This window comes from Lachancea thermotolerans (genome assembly GCF_000142805.1).
Source record: "Lachancea thermotolerans CBS 6340 chromosome D complete sequence".
NCBI classification, from domain to species: Eukaryota; Fungi; Ascomycota; class Saccharomycetes; order Saccharomycetales; family Saccharomycetaceae; genus Lachancea; species Lachancea thermotolerans.
The window spans coordinates 175,613-200,183 of record NC_013080.1 but is presented as its reverse complement, the minus strand read 5'-3'; the positions used below and the strand labels follow the sequence as shown (position 1 = coordinate 200,183).

General features: G+C 44.0%; 11 protein-coding genes across 11 annotated transcripts; 6 read left to right on the top strand and 5 right to left on the bottom strand.

Moving 5' to 3' along the window:
• Positions 1–193: 193 nt before the first annotated feature.
• KLTH0D02046g (KLTH0D02046p) lies at positions 194–601 on the bottom strand (the record flags this gene model as incomplete). The annotated part of the gene is made up of 2 exons (XM_002552767.1): positions 194–442; positions 521–601. The coding sequence occupies 2 exons, from the start codon at positions 599–601 to the stop codon at positions 194–196; spliced, it is 330 nt and encodes a 109-aa protein (XP_002552813.1).
• Positions 602–851: 250 nt separating this feature from the next.
• Positions 852–2,768, bottom strand: SCD5 (Scd5p; the record flags this gene model as incomplete). The annotated part of the gene is made up of 1 exon (XM_002552766.1): positions 852–2,768. One exon carries the CDS (start codon positions 2,766–2,768, stop codon positions 852–854), a length of 1,917 nt encoding a protein of 638 aa, XP_002552812.1.
• Positions 2,769–2,890: 122 nt separating this feature from the next.
• KLTH0D02002g (KLTH0D02002p) lies at positions 2,891–3,634 on the top strand (the record flags this gene model as incomplete). Its single annotated transcript, XM_002552765.1, has 1 exon — positions 2,891–3,634. One exon carries the CDS (start codon positions 2,891–2,893, stop codon positions 3,632–3,634), a length of 744 nt encoding a protein of 247 aa, XP_002552811.1.
• A 51-nt stretch (positions 3,635–3,685) lies between these two features.
• Positions 3,686–7,357, bottom strand: MIP1 (DNA-directed DNA polymerase gamma MIP1; the record flags this gene model as incomplete). Its single annotated transcript, XM_002552764.1, has 1 exon — positions 3,686–7,357. One exon carries the CDS (start codon positions 7,355–7,357, stop codon positions 3,686–3,688), a length of 3,672 nt encoding a protein of 1,223 aa, XP_002552810.1.
• Positions 7,358–8,460: 1,103 nt separating this feature from the next.
• On the top strand, positions 8,461–9,153 carry VMA4 (H(+)-transporting V1 sector ATPase subunit E; the record flags this gene model as incomplete). The annotated part of the gene is made up of 1 exon (XM_002552763.1): positions 8,461–9,153. The coding sequence occupies one exon, from the start codon at positions 8,461–8,463 to the stop codon at positions 9,151–9,153; it is 693 nt and encodes a 230-aa protein (XP_002552809.1).
• Positions 9,154–9,421: 268 nt separating this feature from the next.
• On the top strand, positions 9,422–10,705 carry MRS2 (Mrs2p; the record flags this gene model as incomplete). Its single annotated transcript, XM_002552762.1, has 1 exon — positions 9,422–10,705. The coding sequence occupies one exon, from the start codon at positions 9,422–9,424 to the stop codon at positions 10,703–10,705; it is 1,284 nt and encodes a 427-aa protein (XP_002552808.1).
• A 245-nt stretch (positions 10,706–10,950) lies between these two features.
• On the top strand, positions 10,951–13,368 carry GIP4 (protein phosphatase regulator GIP4; the record flags this gene model as incomplete). Its single annotated transcript, XM_002552761.1, has 1 exon — positions 10,951–13,368. One exon carries the CDS (start codon positions 10,951–10,953, stop codon positions 13,366–13,368), a length of 2,418 nt encoding a protein of 805 aa, XP_002552807.1.
• A 141-nt stretch (positions 13,369–13,509) lies between these two features.
• Positions 13,510–14,865, top strand: PRP45 (mRNA splicing protein PRP45; the record flags this gene model as incomplete). Its single annotated transcript, XM_002552760.1, has 1 exon — positions 13,510–14,865. One exon carries the CDS (start codon positions 13,510–13,512, stop codon positions 14,863–14,865), a length of 1,356 nt encoding a protein of 451 aa, XP_002552806.1.
• A 75-nt stretch (positions 14,866–14,940) lies between these two features.
• POP5 (RNA-binding protein POP5) lies at positions 14,941–15,435 on the bottom strand (the record flags this gene model as incomplete). Its single annotated transcript, XM_002552759.1, has 1 exon — positions 14,941–15,435. One exon carries the CDS (start codon positions 15,433–15,435, stop codon positions 14,941–14,943), a length of 495 nt encoding a protein of 164 aa, XP_002552805.1.
• Positions 15,436–16,895: 1,460 nt separating this feature from the next.
• Positions 16,896–19,763, bottom strand: ALA1 (alanine--tRNA ligase; the record flags this gene model as incomplete). Its single annotated transcript, XM_002552758.1, has 1 exon — positions 16,896–19,763. The coding sequence occupies one exon, from the start codon at positions 19,761–19,763 to the stop codon at positions 16,896–16,898; it is 2,868 nt and encodes a 955-aa protein (XP_002552804.1).
• A 600-nt stretch (positions 19,764–20,363) lies between these two features.
• Positions 20,364–24,338, top strand: KRE5 (Kre5p; the record flags this gene model as incomplete). The annotated part of the gene is made up of 1 exon (XM_002552757.1): positions 20,364–24,338. One exon carries the CDS (start codon positions 20,364–20,366, stop codon positions 24,336–24,338), a length of 3,975 nt encoding a protein of 1,324 aa, XP_002552803.1.
• Between the last annotated feature and the right edge of the window lie 233 nt (positions 24,339–24,571).

Sequence of the window (24,571 nt, the reverse complement as noted above, 5' to 3'; positions counted from 1 at the left end):
TGTTTGAACTAGAAACTTAATATACATAGCACTCTGGTATCGCACCTATAATAGATCAAAACCACAAACATAAAGTTGGTATAAAAGCATAGAAGCTCACAATTGCAGTTCTCTTCGGCCAGAAAGCTAGCCAATTCGTTATCAAGAGCATGACAAACTGTTGAGGATCTTTTGAAATGTGGATCGCTTTCATTTAGCTGAAATGAACAACAATGGGAACGATAATGACAACAAGCAGTATAATAACCGCTAGGACAAGACACAGCCTCATCTTAAGATCCTTCCACCACATTTGCTTTCTTACCCTGTTCGCGCCACGCTTAAAGCCTTGTGCCGAGACAGCCAAGTTGTCGGCTTTATCTTCGATAGAAGTGAGTCTCTCACCGCGCTCCGCCACCTTGTTGATGTTGTCCCTCATTATGCCAACGGTATCATCAATTTCCTGTGTAAGCTATAGTTAGTAACAAATGTTCCGGTTATTAGACCGATATATTGGGTGTCCCTGCTGGATAAAACTTACGGCTTTGAGAGCAGCAGTCTTGGTCTGAGACTGGGACTCTTCGGCGGGAATGTAAGGATCGTAAGGCACGGATGATGACATTTGTAGCTGTTCTTCTACTCTTAATGCTGAGTATTGAGGTGTGATGGTGTAGAGTATGTATTACTGAAGTCTCCGCCTCTAAAAAAATGAAGCCTTAGTGATGTTCCTTCAAACGAAAGGGTTTACCAGGCTTGATCATTGTTTACTTTTGACACCCTTCAAGTGGGCAATATCAATACTTGTCTTTGAAATATCACCCTGTATATCCCGCAGGGCCACTTTTATGTAAGACTATGTAGCTTGCAAGTACTCATCTGTTGTAGGCATTCTGAAGCTGGTCAACGTGCTCCTGTAATGCTCTCAAGTCCCCTAGATAATCGTGAGACTTATATGTGTTCTGAGGGGCCTGGGGATACGACGGTAACGTAGGGACAGGTGATGGCGTAAAACTCTGGTATTCGCGCCGTTGGTATTGGTTTGGATTGATTTGGTACTGCGGATTTGAAGGCCCCGTTAAGTTGGGTTTGAGGTAATTAGAGTCCTGGGCTACTTTAGAGTTCGAGCTGTATGCGTTTGCATACGGACCGACTGAGGCGCTTTGCGGGAGCTGTAGAGTACTCGCGTTTGGAGAGGGTGAACTGGAAAGCAAATTTTGGAAATAGTTATTCGCGCTAAGATTTGGAGAGAAATTGTTCTGGCTAGTAGGTTGCGGCGAGATACCGAACCCGGAGGATGGGGGCGGGAGAAAGCTTTGATTTGAAAACGGCACGTTCAAATTAGATGGAGCTTGCGATGACGAGTGGAGCGGTTGGCCTGCAAAGTTTGCTGCGAGCGGTGCCCGTATTTGTGGAATTTCAGGCGTGGGGGACTGAAAAGTTGTGTTGTTTCTATGCATTGCGTTGTTCGAGGGATCAGGGCTAACAGCATGCATAAAGTTGAAAGAGTTGTGCTCTGGCTTTTGGGATGTAGCTTGTTGTTGACTGGACCGGAATAAGTAATTTGCTGACCCTGTTGCTGTCGGTTTCAAGGGTTGTAGGGGCTCTTGGTTGACACTCTGCGGTTGCTGTTGACTTGAACGAAACAGATAGTTAGCAGAACCTGTGGCCGTGGGTTTCAAAGGTTCTATTTGTGCCGTAGCATTGGCGGATGGAGTTCCCGCCGACGGCACTTGTGCTGGGACGCCACCTAAAGATACACTATCAACGTTGTGGATTTGGTGAAAGTGGTTGAGAGATTCCTTCATGTCCTCAAGAACCTCCTTCTCTTCCTGGGACTCTGGCACCTTCTGCGAGGGAGGCTCCGATACGAGCGCAGAGTTATTCTTCTTGCGCGCAGCCATCTTCTTTAGTAACTGGTCCATCGGTAGAGAAAGATCTAGAGGTTCATTATCGCCTGATTTTTCCTCATCTTCGGTGCCCTGTTCATTTTCCGGTGACTGTACATGATCTTGAAATGTTACCAACTTATCAGTGAACCGTACCCTTTTTGACCTCTTATGGTCGTTTGTAATTCTCCGTCTCATTCGTTTCTTCTTCTGCCCTGTTAGGAGCAAGGACGCAAAGCTATCAAAATCAACCTTTAGCTCTGGGCCGTCCTGCGAGTCATCTATCTCTTCGTACACCTCTTCATTACCAGCCGCTAAAATTGGTTTCGGCTTAGGCACAGGTGCAGCTTTCATGATCATCTTTCTCGTCGGCAAAACGCCGTCAGTCAATGCACGGGCTATAAGCCTGAGTATTGCGAAGAATTGACCAATATTTAGAGCATTCTTACAGGTCTTGAATATGTGCGCTATCCTCTCCTTAACATCTTGCCCAAGAGGGAAGTTTGTCATAAAATGAAAAACATCATCGAGAGCAATGAGCTTTGTATGCTTTCGCGAGGCAATATATCCGTACCATCTCAAATACGTCCTGACTTCCTCTCTTGTTAGTTGGGTTCTTGACAGTGACAATGGGACTTGCAAGTCTTCTTTGGTTTCCATATAGTTGTCTGGCCGCGCCTGTGATTTTGCAGAAGATGAGGCTGAATCGTAACTTGATTGGGAGTGAAAAGCGTCGGCTCGATCGGCCCTCTGTGGCATAGTAACATGACTTTCCCTTTCCGTCGGTGGTTCCGAGGCACTGTTGCCAAAATTGAACGAAACAGAGGGAGGCGGCTCTGCAGCTTCAATGTTCTCGTTTCCACTCCCTGAGAGACCAGGAACGTTAAGCCAATCAAATGACATGCGAGGCCTTTAACACGGTAAGTGGTTCTTGTTATGTGTAAACGTTGTGTCAGAACAATAAAGTACTCAAGATATCAAATTAATGCTTTAACCGTACTATTACAGCACTATGAAAGAAAGAAATGAAAAGGCCAAGAAAGAGAGCATTCCATCACAGTGAAGAAGAGGCTAGCGACTCAGGAGATGACCAAGATTTTAGTCAGTACATTAAACGCAAGAGCGCTGCTGTTCAAAAAGTTCAACACGAACGAAAGTTTGATCTTGATGATGCCAGCTTACAAGCGTCGGCACACGTAACTCCAAAGCCGAGCTCAACAAGTTTGATTGAGAGCTTCAAGGCGTCCAAAAAGCAGCGGGAGATGGACAAATTGTTTTCACAATCAGTTAAAGCCCGCATCGAAAGAGAGAGTGAGACTTGCGTTATGAAAGATAAAGAAGTGTACATTACCAAGGAATATGAAGATGTTAAAAAAGATTTGGATAAAGCTTTTGAGCTAGCTCATGAAGAAGAAGACAGTGAACTTCGAGACAAAGACGGACCTCACACACCTCTTTTGCAGGCCACTCCCCAGATTAACTCAGGAGAATGTGTCATAAGGGGTGTTTACGCATCAGACCAAAGTTGTATCAAAATGCCCAGAAATGGCGATGAAAAACCAAAGGCCTACAAAAATGACATTTACGTTACGAGGCCATCGCGATTTAAGCCCCAGGAGCAGGGCTATCGGCAACTGCAGCAAGGTGTGGAGCCTACTCTAAATAAACGAGCTCTTGTTCAACAGTTCCTGTTGCCCAAAAAAAGTAAGCAAATGATCGAAATTGAAATAAAAAGATATCAGAATCGCACGCATAAAAAAGCGGCCTAAAAATATCCACGAAAGCTTGCTATGGCCAATTCCTTGACTTGATTGGTGAGACTAACCGGCCCTGAGAGTCTTGTTCATTTTTTTTAGAACTTTGCTTGTCGAAGCAGCAGTTTTGGAAATATCTTTCTTCAGGGCTGGGCTTTTTATTGAGGCGGCTTTGCGAATTTTCGCAACTTTCTTAGTAGATCTTGACCCGCCGGTTGCAACAACTTCGTTTACAATTGTTTTTATGGCAAGGTCAGAGCTCAAAAGCTCTTCCTGTTTCCTTCCTGCGTAGGCTCGAGACTTGTCCACGCAACTGCTGAAAAGCTTGTAAGCCTCTGCCCCACCAAACACGCTTTTGCGCAACCTTTTACGCTTGGCCACAGCTGAAGTACAACGCTGCACTTTGTCAGTGTTTTCAGTGTCTTCAGTGTTATTAGCGGCTAGAAAATGCTGTGCTTCTAAATCGTTCTCGACATTCAAGCCGGAAGCCAATTCATCTGTAAATTTCCCTTGAGATTCGGCGATAGGTTGAGTGCGCAAAGTCAGATTCATACTTCCGTGGACTGCGTTTTCAAGGGGTCCACCGCCCAATTCAGCAGTGGGCCTGTTTTTATTTTTGGTGTCATTGATGTAATCCAAAAACATATACTCATCTGATCGGTACTTTGACTGATGGTCATTTTCGGCAGACCTCCTCGTAAACTCTTGCTCAAGCTCCTCAACCTTCCATTTGGATGATTGAATTTGCATCCTCAAAAAGTAGTACAGGTAGTCCCTACTGTGCGCCTTGTCATAGGTAGAGAAAACAGGTTCTCTTTTTTGAAAAGGAAAGCCAGAAACGTCAATATCTTCTCTGCCGTCTTTAAGGGAACTTTCAGGAATCTTGAGCAAACTTACAATGTCTTTAGACTCACCATGCGGAATAGGAATTTTATTTGACGGAGTAACACAATCCATGTCAACCTCTTTCCTCATGACATGATCGATATCAACCGCAGAAAAGAAAGCGCAGTTCTGGGGTAAGTCTTTTATACCCATTTGCTCGCAAAATACTGCCCTGGTCCACAAATTACTGATTTGTAAGGCCATAGCGGTTTTGTATTTATCTTTTTCTGCAGTTAAAAACCTGATTTCATCATGGATGGATAGCGCCAATCTTGCACGTAAGGAGAACTTTTTTATCAAGTAATTCATTGAACAACATAACAGGTGCAAATAGTCAACTCCTGATGATTGAATAGCCCAGTTTATTCTTGATGGTAAAAAAGTGTTGGATCCAAGATTTCCCTTCATTAAAGACGATGTGATACCAGCGCCGAGGACAGGAGTTCGGGGCGCTGCTTGTTCTGCTATGTGTTCCAGCTTGTTAAATAAAATGGACTCTGACCCACTATACCAGAATTTCTTAAAGGTTTTGGAGCGTTTTACTAGACCCTTTGTAGAGCTATAAAGCTTCTCCGCAGTCTCTTTGGCCTCATAATCAGTGAGACCTGGATTAAAATTTTTGAGCAATTGAGTTGCAAATTTGACGCCCGCGCCGTAAATTCGTCCGTAGTTAAATATTTTTGCCTCGTTTCTTGAGCAGCCTAATATCTGAGCTGTCTTTGTGTGCATATCGGTTCCTTCGCTTTTTGAACCTTCTAAACACATCCATCCAATGGGAGTACCTCCATGAATGTTGAAAACGGAGTCACTGACCAAAGATGCTATCCAGAGTTCCTCGCTATCAACATCTGCACCAACAAAAACGTATCCAGGCGGAGCCTGAACTTGGGCTTTCAATTCTGAGCCAATTCTGTTCTTCTTCGCATTGGATGCCGTGAGCCATGTGTTTTCAACTGAACGTCTTGTGACCGTGCCCATAGGAATAACAGAAGGCAATATGATACTAATTTCTTCATCAGAAAATGTTTTATGCTGGAGATCTTTAAATTGATCAGGAAAATCGCGAGTGGATACAACGAACTGGGACATAACACGTTCACGAGCCGAGATCCAATAGGCACAAGATGAATTTATCTTCAGCGCCTCATGCGCTAGCTCTGAATGGGAAGTTAAAATGCCCTTTTCAAAAAATTGAACATACTGTTTGCTGACTAAAGTCGTGCAATTAAACTGCTGGCCGTTGGGGTGGGGAACCTTGAAAAGTGTGAACTCGGGACTAACGACATCTCCAGGATTGATTTTCAAGTAGTTTTTGGCTTCAAGTTCTTCACTTCGTGAAACAGGGACAGCAAAACACCAGCCATGAGAGCTCGTCCAAATAACGGGCTCACCTTCCCAAGAGAGTTTGAAGAAAAGAGGAATTAATCTGTTTCTGATGGTTATTTGCGCTTGCTTGCTATTCTTTGTGGGAAAAAGCTGCCTATACCATTCTGGGTATCCAGGGAGCTTTTGGCCTTTAGCTGGTAAACCTTTTTTTGTAATACGAAGCGGTTTTATAGTCCAGTCAAGCTGGCTCAGCCAGGGATCCTGTTCAATCAAAGTCTTTTTGTCTTTGAGCTTTACGACTTCCTCAACAATAGCCAAAATTTTCTTTTCAATGCTTTGTTTACTATGCTGGTATAAGTTTTCCGACTTCTCTATGTAATCTTTCCATGAATCACCTCTAGTCGTTAAAAGCGAAGTTGACAGCAGCCTGAGTGCTCCAAAAGATACAGGGTGTGGACACTTCGATAAAAACAGTGGGAACACAACGTCAAATACCTTGCTAGTTGCTTCCACGTCTGTGGCACAATAGTCAACCATTTGAGTAAAGTCATTGATGATGTCATTTCTATCAAGCGTGGCAAAGTAATCGCGTTGGGCCTTGTCCAGCTTAATTCCACAGTGTAAAAGTGCCACGTCCTTCAATGAATTGAGAGTAGAAACTGTAGTCCATGGATCCTCTTCGTCAGGCACGTTCGAGTATTGTGCCCCATCGCAACTTTGACTATCTTGTGCCTTTCTCTTTTGCATCCATTGAGGTCGCTGTCTTGAACACATCCCCGAAGACGCAACATGCAATGACATAGTATCCAGGAAAAATGCTTTGGATTCTTGGCAGTTGTATTCTTCAAGCACCCTTGCTCTATCGTAACCAACATTATGGCCGATAACAAGCCTAGTCGTGTCAAGAGTGTTCAGAGGAATTAGATGTGACGGATTATCAGACTCGCCGCTCAGAAACGGGGAGGTCCAACAATACCAAGCTTCTTCAGAGAGAGCGACGGCCAGCGTCGGGTAAGGTGAAATTTTGTAAAGCGTTTCGACGTCAAACACAATTGTGGCCTCTGCTGGATAATCAACCGCTTCGGGCGCCTTCCCAGAAGCATATCGTACCCATCCTGACTTTCGAAGCCAGGTTTTAGGCCTTGGTGGTATATTAGTAAACTTGGACCCGGCAAGGTCCCTATAGGGCTGGGAAGCAAAGTGACCAAGTTTCTGAAAGTGCTCATCCAATGATCGGCCTTGCAACTGTGGAAGGTCGAACGATATGGGCGCTGAAATGGCTGTTTTCTTACCAAGCAGGCCGTGGTTTTTCAGAAAAGTTCGAGAGAGCCGCGTGAGCATTTCCTTTTCTTCATAACTTAAACCCGGCTGCTGTGGTTGCGCATTTATCGAGCCGAAGACCTGCTCATGCAAATGCTTGCTTAAATGCTGAATTCCAACAGGATTTATACGGGGAGCTTCCAACGTAGAGTAGGCACGTACCTTTCGCCATAATTTAACGCCTCTGAATGCCCTATTCAAACTCATAAAGATCGGCCTGCTCACTCCGATATAAAGCAGTCTCAATACTAACTGTGTTCATGAATGGAAGTGGAAACTTCCATTTAGCGAGCGGCTTGAGAAATAATCTAGCATCGTAACATATGATAGAATGGCCAGGACGATACTACTGGCAACTGACAGGATCATTCAGTTCTTGTCATCCGTTGGCCAACTGGGGGTCCTTTTGTATCGAAAATGGCCGGTTAATACATTCGTTACCATTTTCTTGTCTACGAGGCCCTCGGCAGCTTTTTTAACGAGCCGCCAGCTCTGCAAAACCAAATAGTTGTCTTAGGCAAATAACCCCCATCACCAGCCAAAAAGATGACTCTCCAAACGAACGACCTGTTCACTTTTGAAGTATTTTTGGAGAGCGGCGAGGCTGGAAGAGGCTCCGTAAGCGCACAAGGTTAAGAGTCAAGAACCTTCAGAAAAATCTGCGGCTACGCAACCTAGATTAAGGAGCTACAGTCCCGAGACTGAAATTGCCATGTCCCAGTGGCGTAGCTGAGCGACTATTACTCGTCGTATTACTATTACCTGAGACCAATCCTTTTCTCCGTGTTTTCGAAAGTGTCAAGCGGAACAGGTTTCTAGAAAAACAGTACACTCCGTGGTAACCCACGGTGATCTTTGAACCTTCAATCGTCTCAAGCCGCGGCCGCGGACTGATTGTGACCTTCTATAAAACGAAAGCACCTCTGTTGAACTAACATTCGGCGCTTGGACTTGCAAGGCTTCTCGTACAGAGCCGAAGTAGTATATACTGTAGACTAGTGGTTTGACAACGCATGGAGCTTCCGGTGTTTACATCTCTTCACGTTATACGTCTCGTTGGCTGACTGCGAAGACGAAAACTCGTGCCTTGCACCTGGTCTCACGTGGCGGCCGTACGGTCCTTGGTGTGATAACACTGAAAACTTAAGTGATGAAAAAGTAGTCATACGAGACATAGATCCCCTTAAGCATTACATTTGTTCCCAACGCAGAGGTTCAAGACACTCCAATCAGTTTCGAGAGCGTTTGATCAGTTTGTTTAAAGTCGTTTTCAAAGTTTTGCGTAGCCCGTCTGTCAACGTCGATCCGCAATGTCTACCGCTATCACGTCCTTAACTCCCTCGCAGGTCAACGATGAACTTAACAAGATGCAAGCCTTCATCAAGAAGGAGGCCGAGGAGAAATCCAAGGAGATCATGTTGAAGGCTGACCAAGAGTATGAGATCGAGAAGACTGCGCTGGTGCGCAACGAGACTAGCAACATCGACGCGGCCATGGAAGAGAAAACCAAAAAGGCCACCTTGAAGCAACAGATCACCAAGTCTACTATCGCAAATAAGATGCGTCTCAAGGTCCTGTCGACCAGAGAGCAGATGCTGGATGATATCTTTGAGTCTGCAAAGGCTGAACTCAAGAAGTTGTCTTCTGACAAGAAAAAGTACGAGTCTGTGCTGAAGTCCGCAATTCTCGAGTCCCTTCTAAGGCTTCTGGAGCCCAGTGTCGTGGTAAAGGTGAGAGAGCAAGACAAGCAGCTCGTCAACTCTTTCAAAGAAGCTGTTTTGAAAGAATACAAAGCCAAAAGTGGCAGAGAGGCCTCTTTGACCGTTTCTTCGGAGTACTTGAGCAAGGACTCCGCCGGCGGTGTCATAGCCTCCGATGAATCCGGGAAAATCGTTGTCGACAACACCCTAGAAGAAAGACTAGAAATTTTGAACCAAGAAGCCTTACCTGCCTTGAGACTAGAGCTCTTTGGTATTTCTGAATCCAGAAAGTTTTTCGACTGAACTTTCGGTCTATTGCTTTCTGAGTAGAGGTCTAAATATGCAAGGTAATTGAGCGCCTATACTAAGCAGAACCCTACGATAAAACTGTGTAAAATTTTATAGCAACTCTTAATTACTGCTGTATCCCATTTCTTGTCTTGGCCGCGTTGTTTGAGCCTATCTCAAGTACCTTAGAGTACCCTTCGTTATTCATCATCATTTTTTTTTTTTAGATAAAATGCGGTTGAAAGACCGACTAGTAGTATACAATAGAAACCATTGAGAGAGTATGATTTGGAGCAGGCTCCGGCCCTTTCGACTTCTCGCAAAACCATTTCTGCGATCGAGGCGTTTATACCATAGGCTGCTCCCTGAGCAAAACTCCGGCATTCTATCGCTGAAGCCTATAACCCCCAATGATGCGTTCGTTAGTTGCACTTTATTCAATAAAAATGGTGCGGTGACTGCCGTCTCACAGAAGTTTCCCAAGTGGGCCTTTCTCAAAGATCACAACTTGTATCCGCGCGATCTTCGAAAGATAGACACTACAAGTGTTGATGTGATACCTAGTATAGTTGTCAAACCCACCTGCATTTTGATAAACCTGCTACATATAAAGGCCTTGATCCAGCACGATTGCGTGTTCGTTTTTGATACGTCGAATTCAGAAGCCGCCATGAAGCTTGGAGTGCTGATGTATGACCTTGAGTCAAAACTCTCTACAAACCCAAATGCGCACATGGCGCAACTTTACGAACATCGAGCACTTGAAAGCATTTTAATGAACGTCATGACCTCTCTGGAAACAGAATATAAGCAGCATTACTCAATCTGTGGAATAATCTTGAAAGATTTGGAAGACGAGATTAGTAGAGATAAACTACGAGATTTGTTGATCAAATCCAAGAATCTCACTTCCTACTATAAGAAGTCACTTCTCATAAGAGATGTGCTGGACGAGCTTCTAGACAGTGATGAAGATCTGGCTGCTATGTATTTAGGGGAACACAAAAACGAAAATGATGACTTTGCGGATTTGGAGATGTTGCTGGAAACGTATTACAAGCAATGTGATGAGTACGTGCAGCAATCAGAGACTCTCCTTCAGGACATTAGGTCTACGGAAGAGATTGTGAACATTATTCTGGATGCAAATCGAAATGCCCTTATGTTGTTTGAACTGAAAGTCACTATTTACACCCTGGGCTTTACGATTGCCACGCTTGTACCTGCGTTTTACGGAATGAACCTAAAAAACTTTATAGAGGATAGCCCATTAGGGTTTGGATGTGTTGTTGGGTTTTCTGTCATAGCCGCGTTGTGTGTAACCTGGTCCAATTTCAAAGCCCTAAGTTCCGTCAAGCGCCTTACTATGATGAACAATCACACAGGGGTAAACACAGCAAGACATGCAGCAAATGCGAGGCACGAGTTGAATCAGGAAGCACCTATACTATGGAAGAAATGGGCTTCTTCTTTGAGAACGGTATGGCTGGGTAGCAATCATCCTGTCAGAAACGGAAAACACAGAGATTTGATATGGAAATGGCTTGTCGACGATAACAAGAAATGACAGGTTTCGATTTATAGCGCTCTCACTGTAAATAGATATGGCTCGCTGCGCTCAGAGTGTAAAATGAGGCTCCCCGAAGTCTCGAACGAAGTCTTTTGTTGTCATAATCTACGTCTGTATCTTAATTCAGATAGGTCTGGAAGTTATAGCAGATACACGCTCTTGGGCAAACAAACAGATTCAGCTTCACGAGATCTTTCCCTGGTTTCAAAATCAATTGATCCTTCAACACAGTTTGTACCTTGATGTACGTTAAGGCAGCCGCAAACGCGTCTATCGTTGCGGTTAAGGGGGGCGCGACTCTTGATCAGTATGACGCGAAATTGATACAATGCAGAGTTGCAATCAGCAGGTTGACAGAAATCTTAAGGATACTTCGGATCCTCGAGGGAACGCTCAAGAGGACCAATGGGACGAAAACTATCATTCCCCTTATGAACTACATTCTAGCTTTATATGGCGGATTGACCCTGAATGCCTCGGAAATACTGAGCCGAAGATTACGCTTGCTGAGCGAATTTCGTTTGTGCAAAATAACCGATGTTAACCCACCTTTGAACTCGTCGCCTATTAGCCTAGATTGTGAATTCCCCGAGGTGTCATCAGATTTTCAAGAATATACAGCCCACGTCTATGATCGCCAATTACAAAACAAGTTGTTACAAGCGGCGATCAACATCACCCAAAATGCACTTCAAGTATATGATAGAAAATACAAACAGTGCAATATGGAACGCAGCGCCAATAGGCCTACTAGCATATCCGGAAGACCAACTACTTTCGAAGAGGGCAGTTTCGAAGAGCTTATCCAGCCTTTAGACGTGCCTATGATACTGGATCTTGCAGTTCTTATCAAAGATTTCGAAGTGGACACATCCGAAAGCTCATTTCGCAAACTCAGCTTACAAGTTTTGACTAAATTCAAAGACCATTTTAACGAAAAAGCCTTGCCTCCAATAAAAACGTACCACACTTCTCTTTTTCGATTTTCTAAAGCTTCTTCCCTCAGTCAATCCAAAATCATAATGAACTTACCTTACTGGCAGTACACTATGCATCGCATTTACGCCTTGCTTTTGAGAATACTTTACATTTTAACAATCACCAAGGCGTTTTTAAGACAAGCTTACATTCCTAATAGAGCTTTCTTTGAGTCTCCTCGAACACAGCTGCATTCTCCAAACGTTTTTGAGTTCAGAGAACTTATAAAAAATCTCGACACGATATGCATGGGTCCGAACGATCTATCTGATTTGGTCGAAAGACTTCAGTGCTACAGCCAACAGGGATTTTCGCTTGCGGTTCAGCCCTCTTCAGTTTTAGAGGCTTATAATTCTGAAGTTTCAGTAGCAACTCGCAAATTAAGGTTTTATTTTCAGATCGTTGAAAGCTTGCTCTCTGTTTGGAAGCATATTCAGGCAAGCTCTTTAAATAATGAAGCTTTTGGCTCTCTTGATGAATTAGGATTGTCTAAGGCTGTCGAAGAAAGGCTTGCAGTTGACAGGCTTGATTTTATTGAAAGAAAAAACAAGGAAGCTCAACTCAAAGAAAAACAGAAGGAAGCTGCTGCGGCCGCTTCGACCGAAAGCTCTGTCAAAACAATTTTCAGAAGATCTTCGATTCAGAGGTCTAAAATGTCGCCTTCCCCAAGTGGGTCGACCTCTCCGAGCTCCCTTTCCCCAGCAAGTATGAGCAGATCACCTAGCCAAAACCTTAAGAGAGGAACCTTGCCAAAGAAACCACTTAATGGAAGTAGTATCTCATCTCCGCTTGCCTCCAGGCGTGGTTCCGTTTCAGGGAGTACTTCTAATGCCGGAAACCGAAAGCCGTCAAATGAAGGAAGCTCAAATGGCTCCCCGAGGATTGACGAGACCTTACAAACCGGAGGAAGAAAGCGCTCTTCCTCACTGCAGTCTTCGGTGCTTGCTTCGCATAACCAAGCAGATAACATGCACCGTTCCAACTCACTACAAGCAGCAGCTACGTTAAACCAACGCATGGTTCGGAACACCTTTGCGAAACTATCAGCTAATATTGAGGGAAATGGAGCGCTAAATAGCGACTCAAAGACAGATAGGCTAGCAACTCCAGCAAACTCTTCAAGGCAAATGATGAGGTCCAGCTCTCCTTCCCCGCTGCGTCAAAAAGGTAAGTCATCAGGTGCGAGCCCTGCTGGTCCAAGAAGTGGAATAGAATTACCAGATGTTGAATCGTTGGTTCTTGATGAAGGAAAGCTCGCTCTTGTCTCCAAGCAATCGCCCTCTGGTAGCACCTCAGCTCCTACAAAAAGTCTTGTAGAAAGCTCATCTAGCGAGATCAGCCCAAATTCAGAAGTAGAATATCAGACAATAACTCTCGAAACAGTTAAAAAGGTTCGCTTCACGGGAGTTCCGCCAATGTCGGAGAAAGAGGACCCTAGACCTAAGAGAAAAGGCTGGTACAAAAAACCTCAGGTACTTTACTACCCTCCACCCCCTCCCCAAGTCGCAGTGCAACAATATCGGCTACGGCAGGAAGGTCAAGCATTTCGTAAAAGTTTAAGAGATGGAGACGGGGAGAACGGTGGCGTATCCAAAAGAACAGCATTTATGTCACAGAGCGATGTCCACTTGTCCCCAACACATAAGTTCTCGTCAAAGATACGAGATAAGCTCTCTAGGTAATGATGTTACAAGCGTACTATCCTGTTTATAACCATTCATAGCTATTGGGCACGTGACATCGTCTTTCTTTGATGCATTAAGATTTCTGGAGCATCAAGTATAATCTCAATGAGTAAAATATCACCAATTAAATGAGCAAAGATGTCTAATTCAAGGCCACTGAGCGTTTTGCTACCACCCCCAAAACATGCTATAAATGCTTCAGCTCAACACAAAAGTGGGTTAAAGGAACTTGTTGGCCTCTTAAGCGAAGCAGGCAACCCGAGAGAAACTCTATATTCTGTAGAAAGTTTTCAGGAGAACAGCGTTACTCTCGAAAGCTTCCTGCCGCTGCGCCATAAATACCCTGATCTTAAAATCCCACAAATATCACAAAGTGATATCCAAAACACTTATGAACGCACTAAGGCTGTTTTTGACAAGATCCTGTCTCAAAAGCTTCAACCTCAAGGGACAGGAGCGGTTGGGACCGCAAACAAAGGCTCTGCCAAGACAATTGAATACAAACTACCGGACCAGAATTCAGAGGTCAGGAAATTAAAAATTGTTGATCAGCAAGTTGATCCACTCCAACCAAAGCTGTTTAAAACTAAAAAAGTTGTCGCACCATCAACGGATGAACCCTTCGCACCGGTCTTGCACAAATCGGACGACATCACCCCGCAATCAACAAAAGAAGAACGGGACAAATGGAATATCCCCTCCGCTATATCAAGCTGGAAGAATCCAAACGGTTACACTATCAACCTTGACCGGAGGATTGCTTCGGATGGCCGCTACTCAAAGGAAAGCCTTGGACCCCATGAAATTAGCGAGGGCCACATGAAGCTCTCAGAAGCATTAGACGCAGCCGAAAGAAAAGCTCGCGAAGAGGTTAGTTTAAGAGCAGACGCTAAACGAATGCTAGCTGAACAAGACGTTAGAGAGAAAGAAGAGAAGCTGAGAATGATAGCTTTGAAGGCTCGTGAAGATCGCAAAAAAAATACTGAACCTTACAGTGGCCCCCGCGCTTTGGATTCGGCAACTAGGCAGCGGCAGGAGGACCAAAGAGAGAGGTTAAACAAGATAAGAAGAGAATTACAGCGATCTAAAATGAGCACCGCAGAGCGCCTCAGAGCCTTAGCGACTGGCGAGGGCAGAGAAGTCTCTGAAAAGGTAATTCTGGGGGCCGCTGCCGCGAGTGACACTGCTGACATCCAGTACGACTCTAGACTATTCACTAAAGCGGCTAAGGCACGAGGCCAATCAGGAGGAGATCAAGTTTACGATAATCCCTTATTTGTTCAAGAAGGAATCAATACGATGTACCGTCCTAATTTCTCGGCTGCAGTAGACATACAGGCCCGAGATGCCGCCGACACATTAGAGTCCAAGGTGCAATTCGAATTGGCTAGTGGTAAAAGAGGTCGCGAAGGCCCTGTCGAATTCTCGGCTGCTGAAAATACTGAAAAGTCCGAGGAAGGTGAAAGCAGCGTGAAAAGGCATCGCGGAGGCTAATAACACTTATTTTTGAGAAAGACAAAAGATACCTGGCGCAGGTCGCTGGCCCATTTTCTGAAACTATTGACAAAACTAATCCTCATTTTCGTCATAACTTATATAATCAAACTTGTCAATTTCACTTTGCCCCTGTATGACATTTAATAGACGCGCGCTTCTTTTTACAGCGTATTGTTCGATTCGTTTTATAGTGCCACTAACTTTAATCGGGTTTAATAGAACTCCTTCTAACTCGTCAATCTTGTTCATGAGGGTGAGAGCAATAACCACGATCTCGTAATCTTCTCGACTACATCTTATGATTCCTGTAGAGGTGCGATTGGAGAAGTACTTGATTTGTAGGAGAGAATTGGCTTTTCCTGATCCGTAATCACCGAAATTAAACTGTATCACTCTTCGAAGCTCTTGAAGAATCGTCTTTACAGTCACACGGGCCGGCGTGACTTGATGGTGTCGCAACAGAACTTCTCTTTTGAACAAATTATTTACATTGTTTTCTGATGTGAGAGTTCTTCCCTCTGGGTATAAAACCTCAAATAAAACGTACCGGCTCTTCAAACGAACCATTTCTCACCACAAAGATAGTAATACGAGGAACCAAACCGTGACAAACTTTTTTATAACCTCGAAGAAGGTTTTGGTGGAGCACTCTGCGTTAGACAAGCGATGAAACGCTGTTAATCGGTCAATTTTTGGACTCACAAGCTATCGTTTCAGCGTTATAAGAAAGTTGGGCAAAACAATACTCGTGCATTTGAGGATTTTAAATATGTCACATGACTAGTAATATCTTTCGAAAAACATCATCGGCGGCTATTTCGTTGACGCAGGCAAAAGACCTTTCCGCTTTCCGATTTCTATTTTGCAGGATTGTCTGGTATCAAATTTCTGAAATGCACCTGTTTACCAAGGCTCTGTGCCTGCGGTAATTTTCTACAGTGATTAGGTATCGTATGGAGCTTAAATAGGATCTATTCTGTTTTGATGATGCGGCGATGGCAAAAGATGCTTAGTATAAAAACAGGAGATGTTTTCTTCATAACATAGTCACACTATTGCTGCTTGTCTCGCGTATATGCATTGTAATCTCTTTTGGAAGCGATTCGATGTTCGCTTATAGTTCGGGGGTACGAATATTGGAAGAAAGCTGTCAGTATCACACCCTCTATGCCTCGATTGTTGCGCGGTATGGTGTAATTGCGATGCTTTTCTTCAGTCCTAAATAGCAATGCAGGGCTGGGAAAGATCTACGAGCCTAAAATATTTGAGCATTATATTGTAACAAGGACGCAAGCTTAAAAACCAACAGCTGAATGATTGCGAGTTAAGCTCGGCACAACCAACAACATATAAGCTTGTAAAATCCTATTAAGTTTTTGAAGTTTTTGCCGCGCGGCTACAGAGTTATTCTTTGCCTGTATTACTCCAGGAGGCGTTTCGCCCGTGTGAGAGCTAACAAGTGAAGTATTAATGAGCCCGGTTTTAAAGAAATGAATCGCATCCAGAACTGGGGGCTGAAATGCCAAAAACAGAGTTAAGAAATCAGAAGTGATTACCTATCGCCAGAAAAGATTTAGCTTCATGCTTGGCAGAAAATGGTAATCATACTTTTCCATACTGCGCAATAAAAGTTGCCAAGAACTGCCCTGCAGCCATATAGGCCAACGCGTACACTTTGACATTTTAAAAACTCATCTCCATGCCGCTATAAAGATAAGAATTGCGTTTTTGCAATTTGTAATATGCCAATGAACGTTGAATCCTGTTAAGCTGCTGAGCCCAACGAGAATTCACCCCAGCTGCACTCAGCTTACCTCCGCTTTGCCAATTTTTAGACTGCCCTCAATAGTATCAGCGATACAATAATTGGGACCAGCAATCGTTGTCAGAGCCTCAATAACAGCCGTGCAAGATGTATGCAACCGTAAATAATTTATGGACAATGGTCTAATACCTCAGTCTGCGCTATGCGGTAATATTTCATTTGCTTCGCAAAAAGTGAACTATTCGTCAATTTTCTGCTACTCCTATTTAGTGATATTCAGTTTCTCTCTAAAAAGGTTCTCAACCTCTTTGACGGCGGTCTCAATGCCTTCAGGCTTGTCACCAACACCTTGGAAAACATTGCCCTTACCACCAGCTTTGCCACCGATGTTACTAGAGACTGTGTTCAGCAAAGCACGGCCGTCGATGCCCTTTTCCAAAGCAACATCAGAAATGTAACAACCATGAGCAACTCTATCGTCACCTGTGAAAAGATAAATAGATTTGTCCTTGGCAGATGTTTTCATGTGATTGACCGCTTCTGTAATTGCTTTAGCGTTTGTTGGAATGTTGATGTATTTAACCAAAAACGAAGCCTCTTGGTTCTCGGCAAAGTAGTTCTTGACCTCGTCAACAGTCTGCTTAATTTCTTTCTTGGCTCTGGTCTTGATTTCATCCTTAACGACCTTTTCAATTTTAGCAAACTTGTCCTTGAGCTCCTGCTTCGTAACCACGGATATAGAGAGCTGGCCCAGCGCGACACCCAACTCCTTGAGTTTCTTTTCCTTCAAAGGAGAAAATGGCATTTTCTCTGCGGCAATGAGGTCTGAGTCAAACTTGTTAGCAATGCGCTGCACCTCGTAAGCTTCCGATCCAGAAACTGCAACAATTCTTCTAGTACCCTTCGCAATGCCGCTCTCCTCAATGATCACGAACTCCTTGATATCGCCTGTCTTCGAAACGTGTGTACCACCACAGAACTCAACAGAGTACTTCTGCCACTCCTCACTGGTTGGGTCAACCAGCATATCGTCCACTGGTTTTCCAACAGAGACTACACGCACGGGATCAGGGTATGTCTCACCGAACACAGCACGCACGGAAGAAATCTTGCGAGCCAAATCGAGCGGTACGTTTTTGTAGTAAACGGGCAGGTTAGCCTTAATTTGTTCATTACAGATTCTCTCAACTTCCTTGAGCTCATCTAACGCGACGGCCTTCTTGTGGGAGAAGTCAAACCTTAATTTCTCTGGCGCAACCAAAGAACCCTTTTGATCCACATCGTTACCCAAAACCTCCTTAAGAGCGAAATTCAAAATGTGGGTACCGGTATGGTTGTTTTTTATAGGGAAACGACGAAGTTCATCAAAAGATGCAATAACTTTGTCGCCGACAGAGAGCTTCCCTTCGCCAAGCTGACCAGTGTGGAAAACATAACCATTGTACAGCTGAACGTTCTCTACGCTGAACTCTGCGACATCGTCAATGACCAGCGTACCCATGTCATACTCTTGACCACCTTGCTCGGCGTAGAAACATGTGGAGTCAAGGATAACACCATACTGCTTACCTACTTCGCTGATTTCATCCACAAAGTTCTCGCCGTCAAAGATTCTCAAAACGATAGCCTCAATGTTAGCGGATTCATACTTTGGTGAATCGTCAGTTTTGGGCACGTTCTCAGAGTTCAGCGTAGAGAGTTCATGCACCTCCAGCTTGATTAGATCAGAGGCACTCTTCTTGCCACCTTTCTTAGATGCTTCATAAGACTCTTGTTTAGCCTTCTCGAAGCCGGGGCCATCGATTTTCAAGCCCTTTTCCTCGGCCATTAGCTCTGTCAGGTCAACAGGGAAACCATAAGTGTCGTAGAGTCTCCACACCTGCAAACCGTCCAAAGTCTTGTCTTTTGTTTGAGCAGCAGCCTGAGCGTATTTCTCAAAGAGTTTTTCGCCTCTGTCAAGAGTCTTTGCGAAAGAAGCTTCCTCTTCATCCAGGATTTCAAACAGATAGCTTGGGTCTCTGTTAATTTCGGGAAACATAGCCTTGCTTTGGTCAATTAAAGTTGGAGCCAAGCTCGAAAAAAAGTTTCCAATAGGGTAGTTCATATATTTGCGGGCATAACGAGCACCTCTTCTTAGGATACGTCTCAAGACGTAGCCCCTACCTTCATTATTAGGAACACCCCCATCAGCTAAGGCGAAAGTAAGCGTACGAACGTGGTCAGCCAACACTCTGTAAGCAGTGTCAATTCCGTCAGCGTCCTCAGCACCAAACTTACCTTCATAAGGTCTGGCACCAGTGATTTCTTGGATGCGTGCGAATAATGGCTGGAATACGTCTGTGTCATAGTTCGACTTGACATCTTGCAAAACGGAAACCAGTCTTTCGAAACCCATACCTGTGTCGATGTGCTTACTTGGCAAAGATTTCAAGGTACCGTTTTGCTCCCTGTTGTATTGAATGAAAACGATATTCCAAACCTCCAGGACGTTAGGATCGTCCATGTTGACCAAGGACGCAGCATTTCTGCCTCCAATACGGTCGTAGTGGATCTCAGAACAAGGACCGCAAGGCCCTTGGTCGCCCATTTCCCAGAAGTTGTCTTTGGCATTTCCTGGAAGGATGTGGTCCTCGGAAACGCCCACCGACTTCCAAAGCTCGAACGCTTCAAGATCTGGTTCAAGACCTTGCTTCTGGTCACCCTCGAAGTAAGTAACATAAAGTCTTTCCGAAGGAATTCCATACACCTTGGTGAGTAACTCCCAGGAATACTGGATGGCGTCCTTTTTGAAGTAGTCGCCAAAAGACCAGTTACCAAGCATTTCGAAAAATGTGTGGTGGTAAGAATCTCTGCCGACGTCTTCCAAGTCGTTGTGTTTACCACCGGCTCTAATACATTTCTGCGAGTTCATTGCTCTCTTCAGGCTGTAATAGTCGGAAGAGGGGTCAACAGTACCCAAAAAGATGGGTTTGTACTGGTTCATACCAGCATTCGCGAACAGAAGCGTAGGATCATCGTAAGGGATCACTGGCGAGGATGCGACAAACGTGTGCTCCCTCTGCTTGAAGAACTCCATAAACGTAGAACGCACATTAGACGCAGTCCATTTTTGCCTATCTCCGATAGTCATTGCTAAAGCAGTATATGAAAGCCGTCTTAAAGATTTCCGAAACACTTTTGAGCGTTGGAAAAGGCCTCAGAGATAACTCTTGTGCTTCTTGTGACTGATTGATAAGTACTTTTATCCACTTGATCGATGGCTTTGAAACATAAAAAAAATTTAAAAATGATTATACTTTTTGGTCCGTTTGTAGTGATTTTGGTTTTACGTGTAAGTTAAACATAAAAGCTTCAAAGGCCTCTTTATTGTTGGAGCTGGCCCAACTTAAATTGAAACTCTTCAAAATTCTCTCTTGAAGAAGAGTTGTTTCTTAACTAAATCCTTACAAATTTCCTAGCCTTCCAACTTTTCCAGCAATCTGCATAATATCACAACGGACCCTACAAAAGTCAACAGGTAATGAGCTGAAACACTCTAGATAAAGTGAGTGAATGGGGCGCTGTATCTCCTGGATGCTTTACAAAGCGAGCAGGCTTACCAAGGTGATTTAAGAAGACAAGATGTTTGTCACGTGATGTACTTTTCTAATTTCAAGACGCTGACATCGCCTGCAAGAGTAGAGAATGCAGTGTCAAAGGACAAAGACGATTTGGTGAATTGGCAACACTAATGCTTCTCTGGACTCTCCTTGTCTGGTCGTATGCAATTTTTGCCAGCTGTACCACTGTTCGCCTCTCGAATGCTTCATCAGGCGTCAAGCTGCGCCTCTGGAATGCAGTTGTTGGCTTAGTGAACGACGAACAGCTTGTTCAAGACCTCTATTTTCTAATTGCAGGTGTTAGTGATGAGCTTGATGAATTAAAAACAGACTCTACCCCACTAGATCAGATTGTTGAGGCTTTGGCACGTCATAACCCTGAACTGGCGTCTCTTCTTTCGCTGCGATACGCGTTGGAGCCGGGTTTCAGTAACGACACTTCTAACCAGAACTACTTCCTGCTCAACAATAAGCGTTTCGAGAATGCAGACGATATCTTCTACTTGAAAACTGATGACTTGAACGCGCAGAAGTCTGCCTGCATTAATGACGTTCTCGATAATGAGGACGTTGTGATGGGCTCCAACCGGGACGCACCTGTAATTCTCTTTTACGGGTGTGACAGGGTCGAAGACTGGGAAGAATTTAACAGGAACTTGTACATGGAAGCACAGGCTGGCAAAGTCAGGTTTGTATGGAGAAGCACCTGCCCAAACGACCTTCCATTTGAGTTTGAACCTTCTGCTGTGGCGCTTACCGTGAAGGGCTCGCAGTGGAACACTGAGTTTGGTCATGCACTTGATGTGCCAGAAAGCCTGGTTCTAGGCACAGAGCCCAGCTTCAGAGCTCAACAAGTTAGTGATGAACAGCTCCAAGATTTAGACATGAAAGTGGGCACTCTAGTTTATGATTTCTATGAAAAAAGTCAGAATGCTACGGAAACTATCAGGTATTTCAGACAAATTGTCAATAATTTCCCAGTGTTGGCTCGATCTTTGGCGGAACAAGGGGATATTACTATTGACAATCGCTGGGAAGCTGCTCTCAAAAAGCTTGCCAAAGAAGGAATTGACAACACCATGCTGGGCCTTTTCGTCAACGGGCAATTTCACAAGTTATCGAATCTGAACAAATGGTCTGTGCTACAATCTGTCATCCTTGAGCTCCAAAGAGTTAACTTCCTCATGGACCTTCTCCAAAAATACCAAAACATAACGCCAGGAGAGTCTTTAGTTTTAGCCAAGAAGCTTCTGAATACCTTTTCAAAGCGTTCTTTAACCACTCAACAACTTTTGCAGCCGGTGAAATATGATCTGCATCGGATTCCTGGCTTTTCTGAGAGCATAATCTACTTCAATGATATCGAGTTAGATTCAGATTATGCAGAAAAACTGAAAGATGATATTGCAATGTTTTTTGAAGAATCAGAATTCGGAGAGCTGCCTGCATATCGCGAAAACTGGAATGAAATTGTTTTTGTGATCGACTTCTCAGATCTTCGTTCAAAGGACACATGGGAGGCTCTGCAGGGTTTGCTCAGAGCGCTACAAGTAGTAAAAAAGGGCTATCCACAAAGAATTGGCTTGCTCCCTTTTAGCACGAGTGCCCAAGACCATGGAGTCCTCGGCAAAATTTATGAGCTGAAACAGAATAAACCACTGGAGACTTTGGTAAGTTATTTAGAAGATCTTTCTCCTATCGAGCGCCCTCAACAAAGTGTCTTTCAAAAATTGCCTCCTGTGCTCGAAATCATAAATGACAGGCTGAAGATTAACGAGACATCCATTGTTATAAACGGTGAGATTTACCCTTTCAAATCCAATCTTTGGAATTATCTGGTTTCTAAAGTGCTGAAAAAAGATGTATCTTTCATCAAAAGTGAACTGCTGAGAATAAATACCAAGAACTTCAAAGCAAGAGAAATACTCCATGCCAAATCGTTCATTGAGAGAAATAAAAAATATGCCCCAGATTATTTCGAAGATGCAACATATAGCAACACCAATGTGACTGCACTTCTTTCATTAGCACACCGCATCGTTGAGACTTCCACTGGAGGTGGTCTAAACACCATTCACACGGTAACAATAGTGGAAGATTTTAACACACCACTTGGGCTCCAAAGGCTCATACACCTACTTCAAATAAAACTTCACGGAGTGAGAGTGAGGGCTGTGCATTCAGGATTATTAGGGAAAAATTGGGACAAATTGAAATTCACAATATCAAACGCTGACACCTCCAAGCTTCAAAATTATTTGAGGAGTCTCAAATCTAACGGAGAGTGTAATTATATCGAGCCAGCTATAGTTGGCCAATGGCTCCTTGACCTTCCTCGCAAGATTTTGCAAAGAACATCATATTTGGCAGTTAACGGCAGGTTTATTCATTTTGAACAGGGTGAACTTCCCACAATATACGAATATGAGATGATTGTTCAACGCGAAGCTACGAGGGTTTTGGATGCAGTCGCATCGCTTCAGGAAGTATTCCCGGACTCTTTGAAGGAACCCCTTGACCCGAATTACGTTGAAATGGTTTCTGCTGTCCTGGCAAAAATGTTTTACGACGGTGAGCGTCTTTATAACAATGGCATTGATTTCACAGCGGAAGCTTCGATATCAAGAATAAATTTGGGTGAATTGCTTCCTTCTGAAAGCTTTGGTGCTTTCCAAACAAGTGAGGAGCCAAGAAAAGTTGAAGTAACTCTCATCCTAGACCCTTTGGAGGAGAGGACCCAGAATCTGCTGGCATTGGCATCCTATCTTGGGAGCTTGGATTTTCTCAAACTCCAAGTTGTTCTAATGCCAACAACAGATCTCAAAGTTTTTCCAAATCACAGGTTATGGATCGAGGGTGAAAAAGATTTATCAATCATAGACACTCGAAAGTTTTATGTTGATGTCGAAGTCCCGCCATATTTGCATGTTGGAGAGAGAAAAGACAATGTTTTTGAACTGGAATACATAAAAGTCGAAGTCAACGCTTTCGAAAACAAGGAAGAGCCATCTAAAGGTCTGGTTGAAGGCATTGGAAATGTGTGTTTGAATCTTCTCAATGCAAACCACGAAGTCATTGATACCGCAACCACAACTGATACTTTTGGTTATACACAATTCAGATTGAGGAGGCTGGAGCAGGGCCTTACAATTGAGAGCTGCTCAAGCAATTACCGGGTCTCGTCGTTTACGTCCAATTCAAAGGCAGACTACATAGCCTCGGATCATTTTGATGTTACATCACTAGCTCCCACGAGGCTCTATGTGAGGCTCGAAAAAACGCAAGGCATGTTGCCAGAAGTTTCTGAGGACAATCGCATCATCAATATTCTCTCAATAATAGAGAATGCCGAAGATGAGGTGTCTTTTGAGAAGCAGGCTAGTAGTGTCATGCGGTCCCGCGGATCCTTCGATACCAAATTTTGGATAATCTTGGGAGAAGAGCCGTCTGCCTCATTTTTATCGTTTGTTGAGTTTATGACCGCAGAAAGTGCAGGGGAAGTGACCTTTGAATATTTGACCGTGGATTGGCCTCGGTGGTTGAGACCCCAGAGGTTCCGTCCGCGCCAGCTTGCAGCCGCGAAAGTAATGATGCTAGATACGCTCTTCCCTAAAGGTGTGACCAAGGTAGTATACATGAGCCCCGGTGCACGAGTACCAAACATCACCGAACTTTGGGAATATGATTTTGACTCAGTGTTCTGCGCCCCTCGCGCATACCAGCGTGACGGTACCCCTTACTGGAAGCAGGGATACTGGCGCAATTTCTTAAGCAAAAACAACCTAAAGTTTCACGCCACTGAGCCCTTGTTCATCGTGAATCTCGGCAAGTACCGTCAAGAACATGCCGGCAGCAAATTTCGCATTCACTACCAGCGTCTTTCACCTGGTATTAACTTTTTGGTTCAGCTTGATCAAGACTTGCTAAATGACATGCAAACTCTCTTTCCTATATCATCTTTGAATAAGAGGCTATTAAAGGTCGCACCTCACCTGCAAACCCTTGATGATAACCTTTATCAATCTCTACAGGAGAAATTCAACGCCAAGAAAAGCGGACAAAAACTCGAAGACCTCTCCGAAACAATAGTACATGACGAGTTGTAGTCAGTAGTTTTGGTTCGTCTAAAAGACTAGCCCTTTTGTTGGGCGGAGCGCCAACGTTAGCTGCCGCATATCCACGTGATTGGGTCTTGGTTTTCAGATACTGTTTATTATCGTCGAATATTTCATGTAAAAGATCACACTTGAAAAAAAAAAGAACACTGCACAGTTTTAAAGGCGCTTAAAGTTGAAAATGGTGTAGGGAAACCTGGCAAATTTGACGACTTCAGTACCGT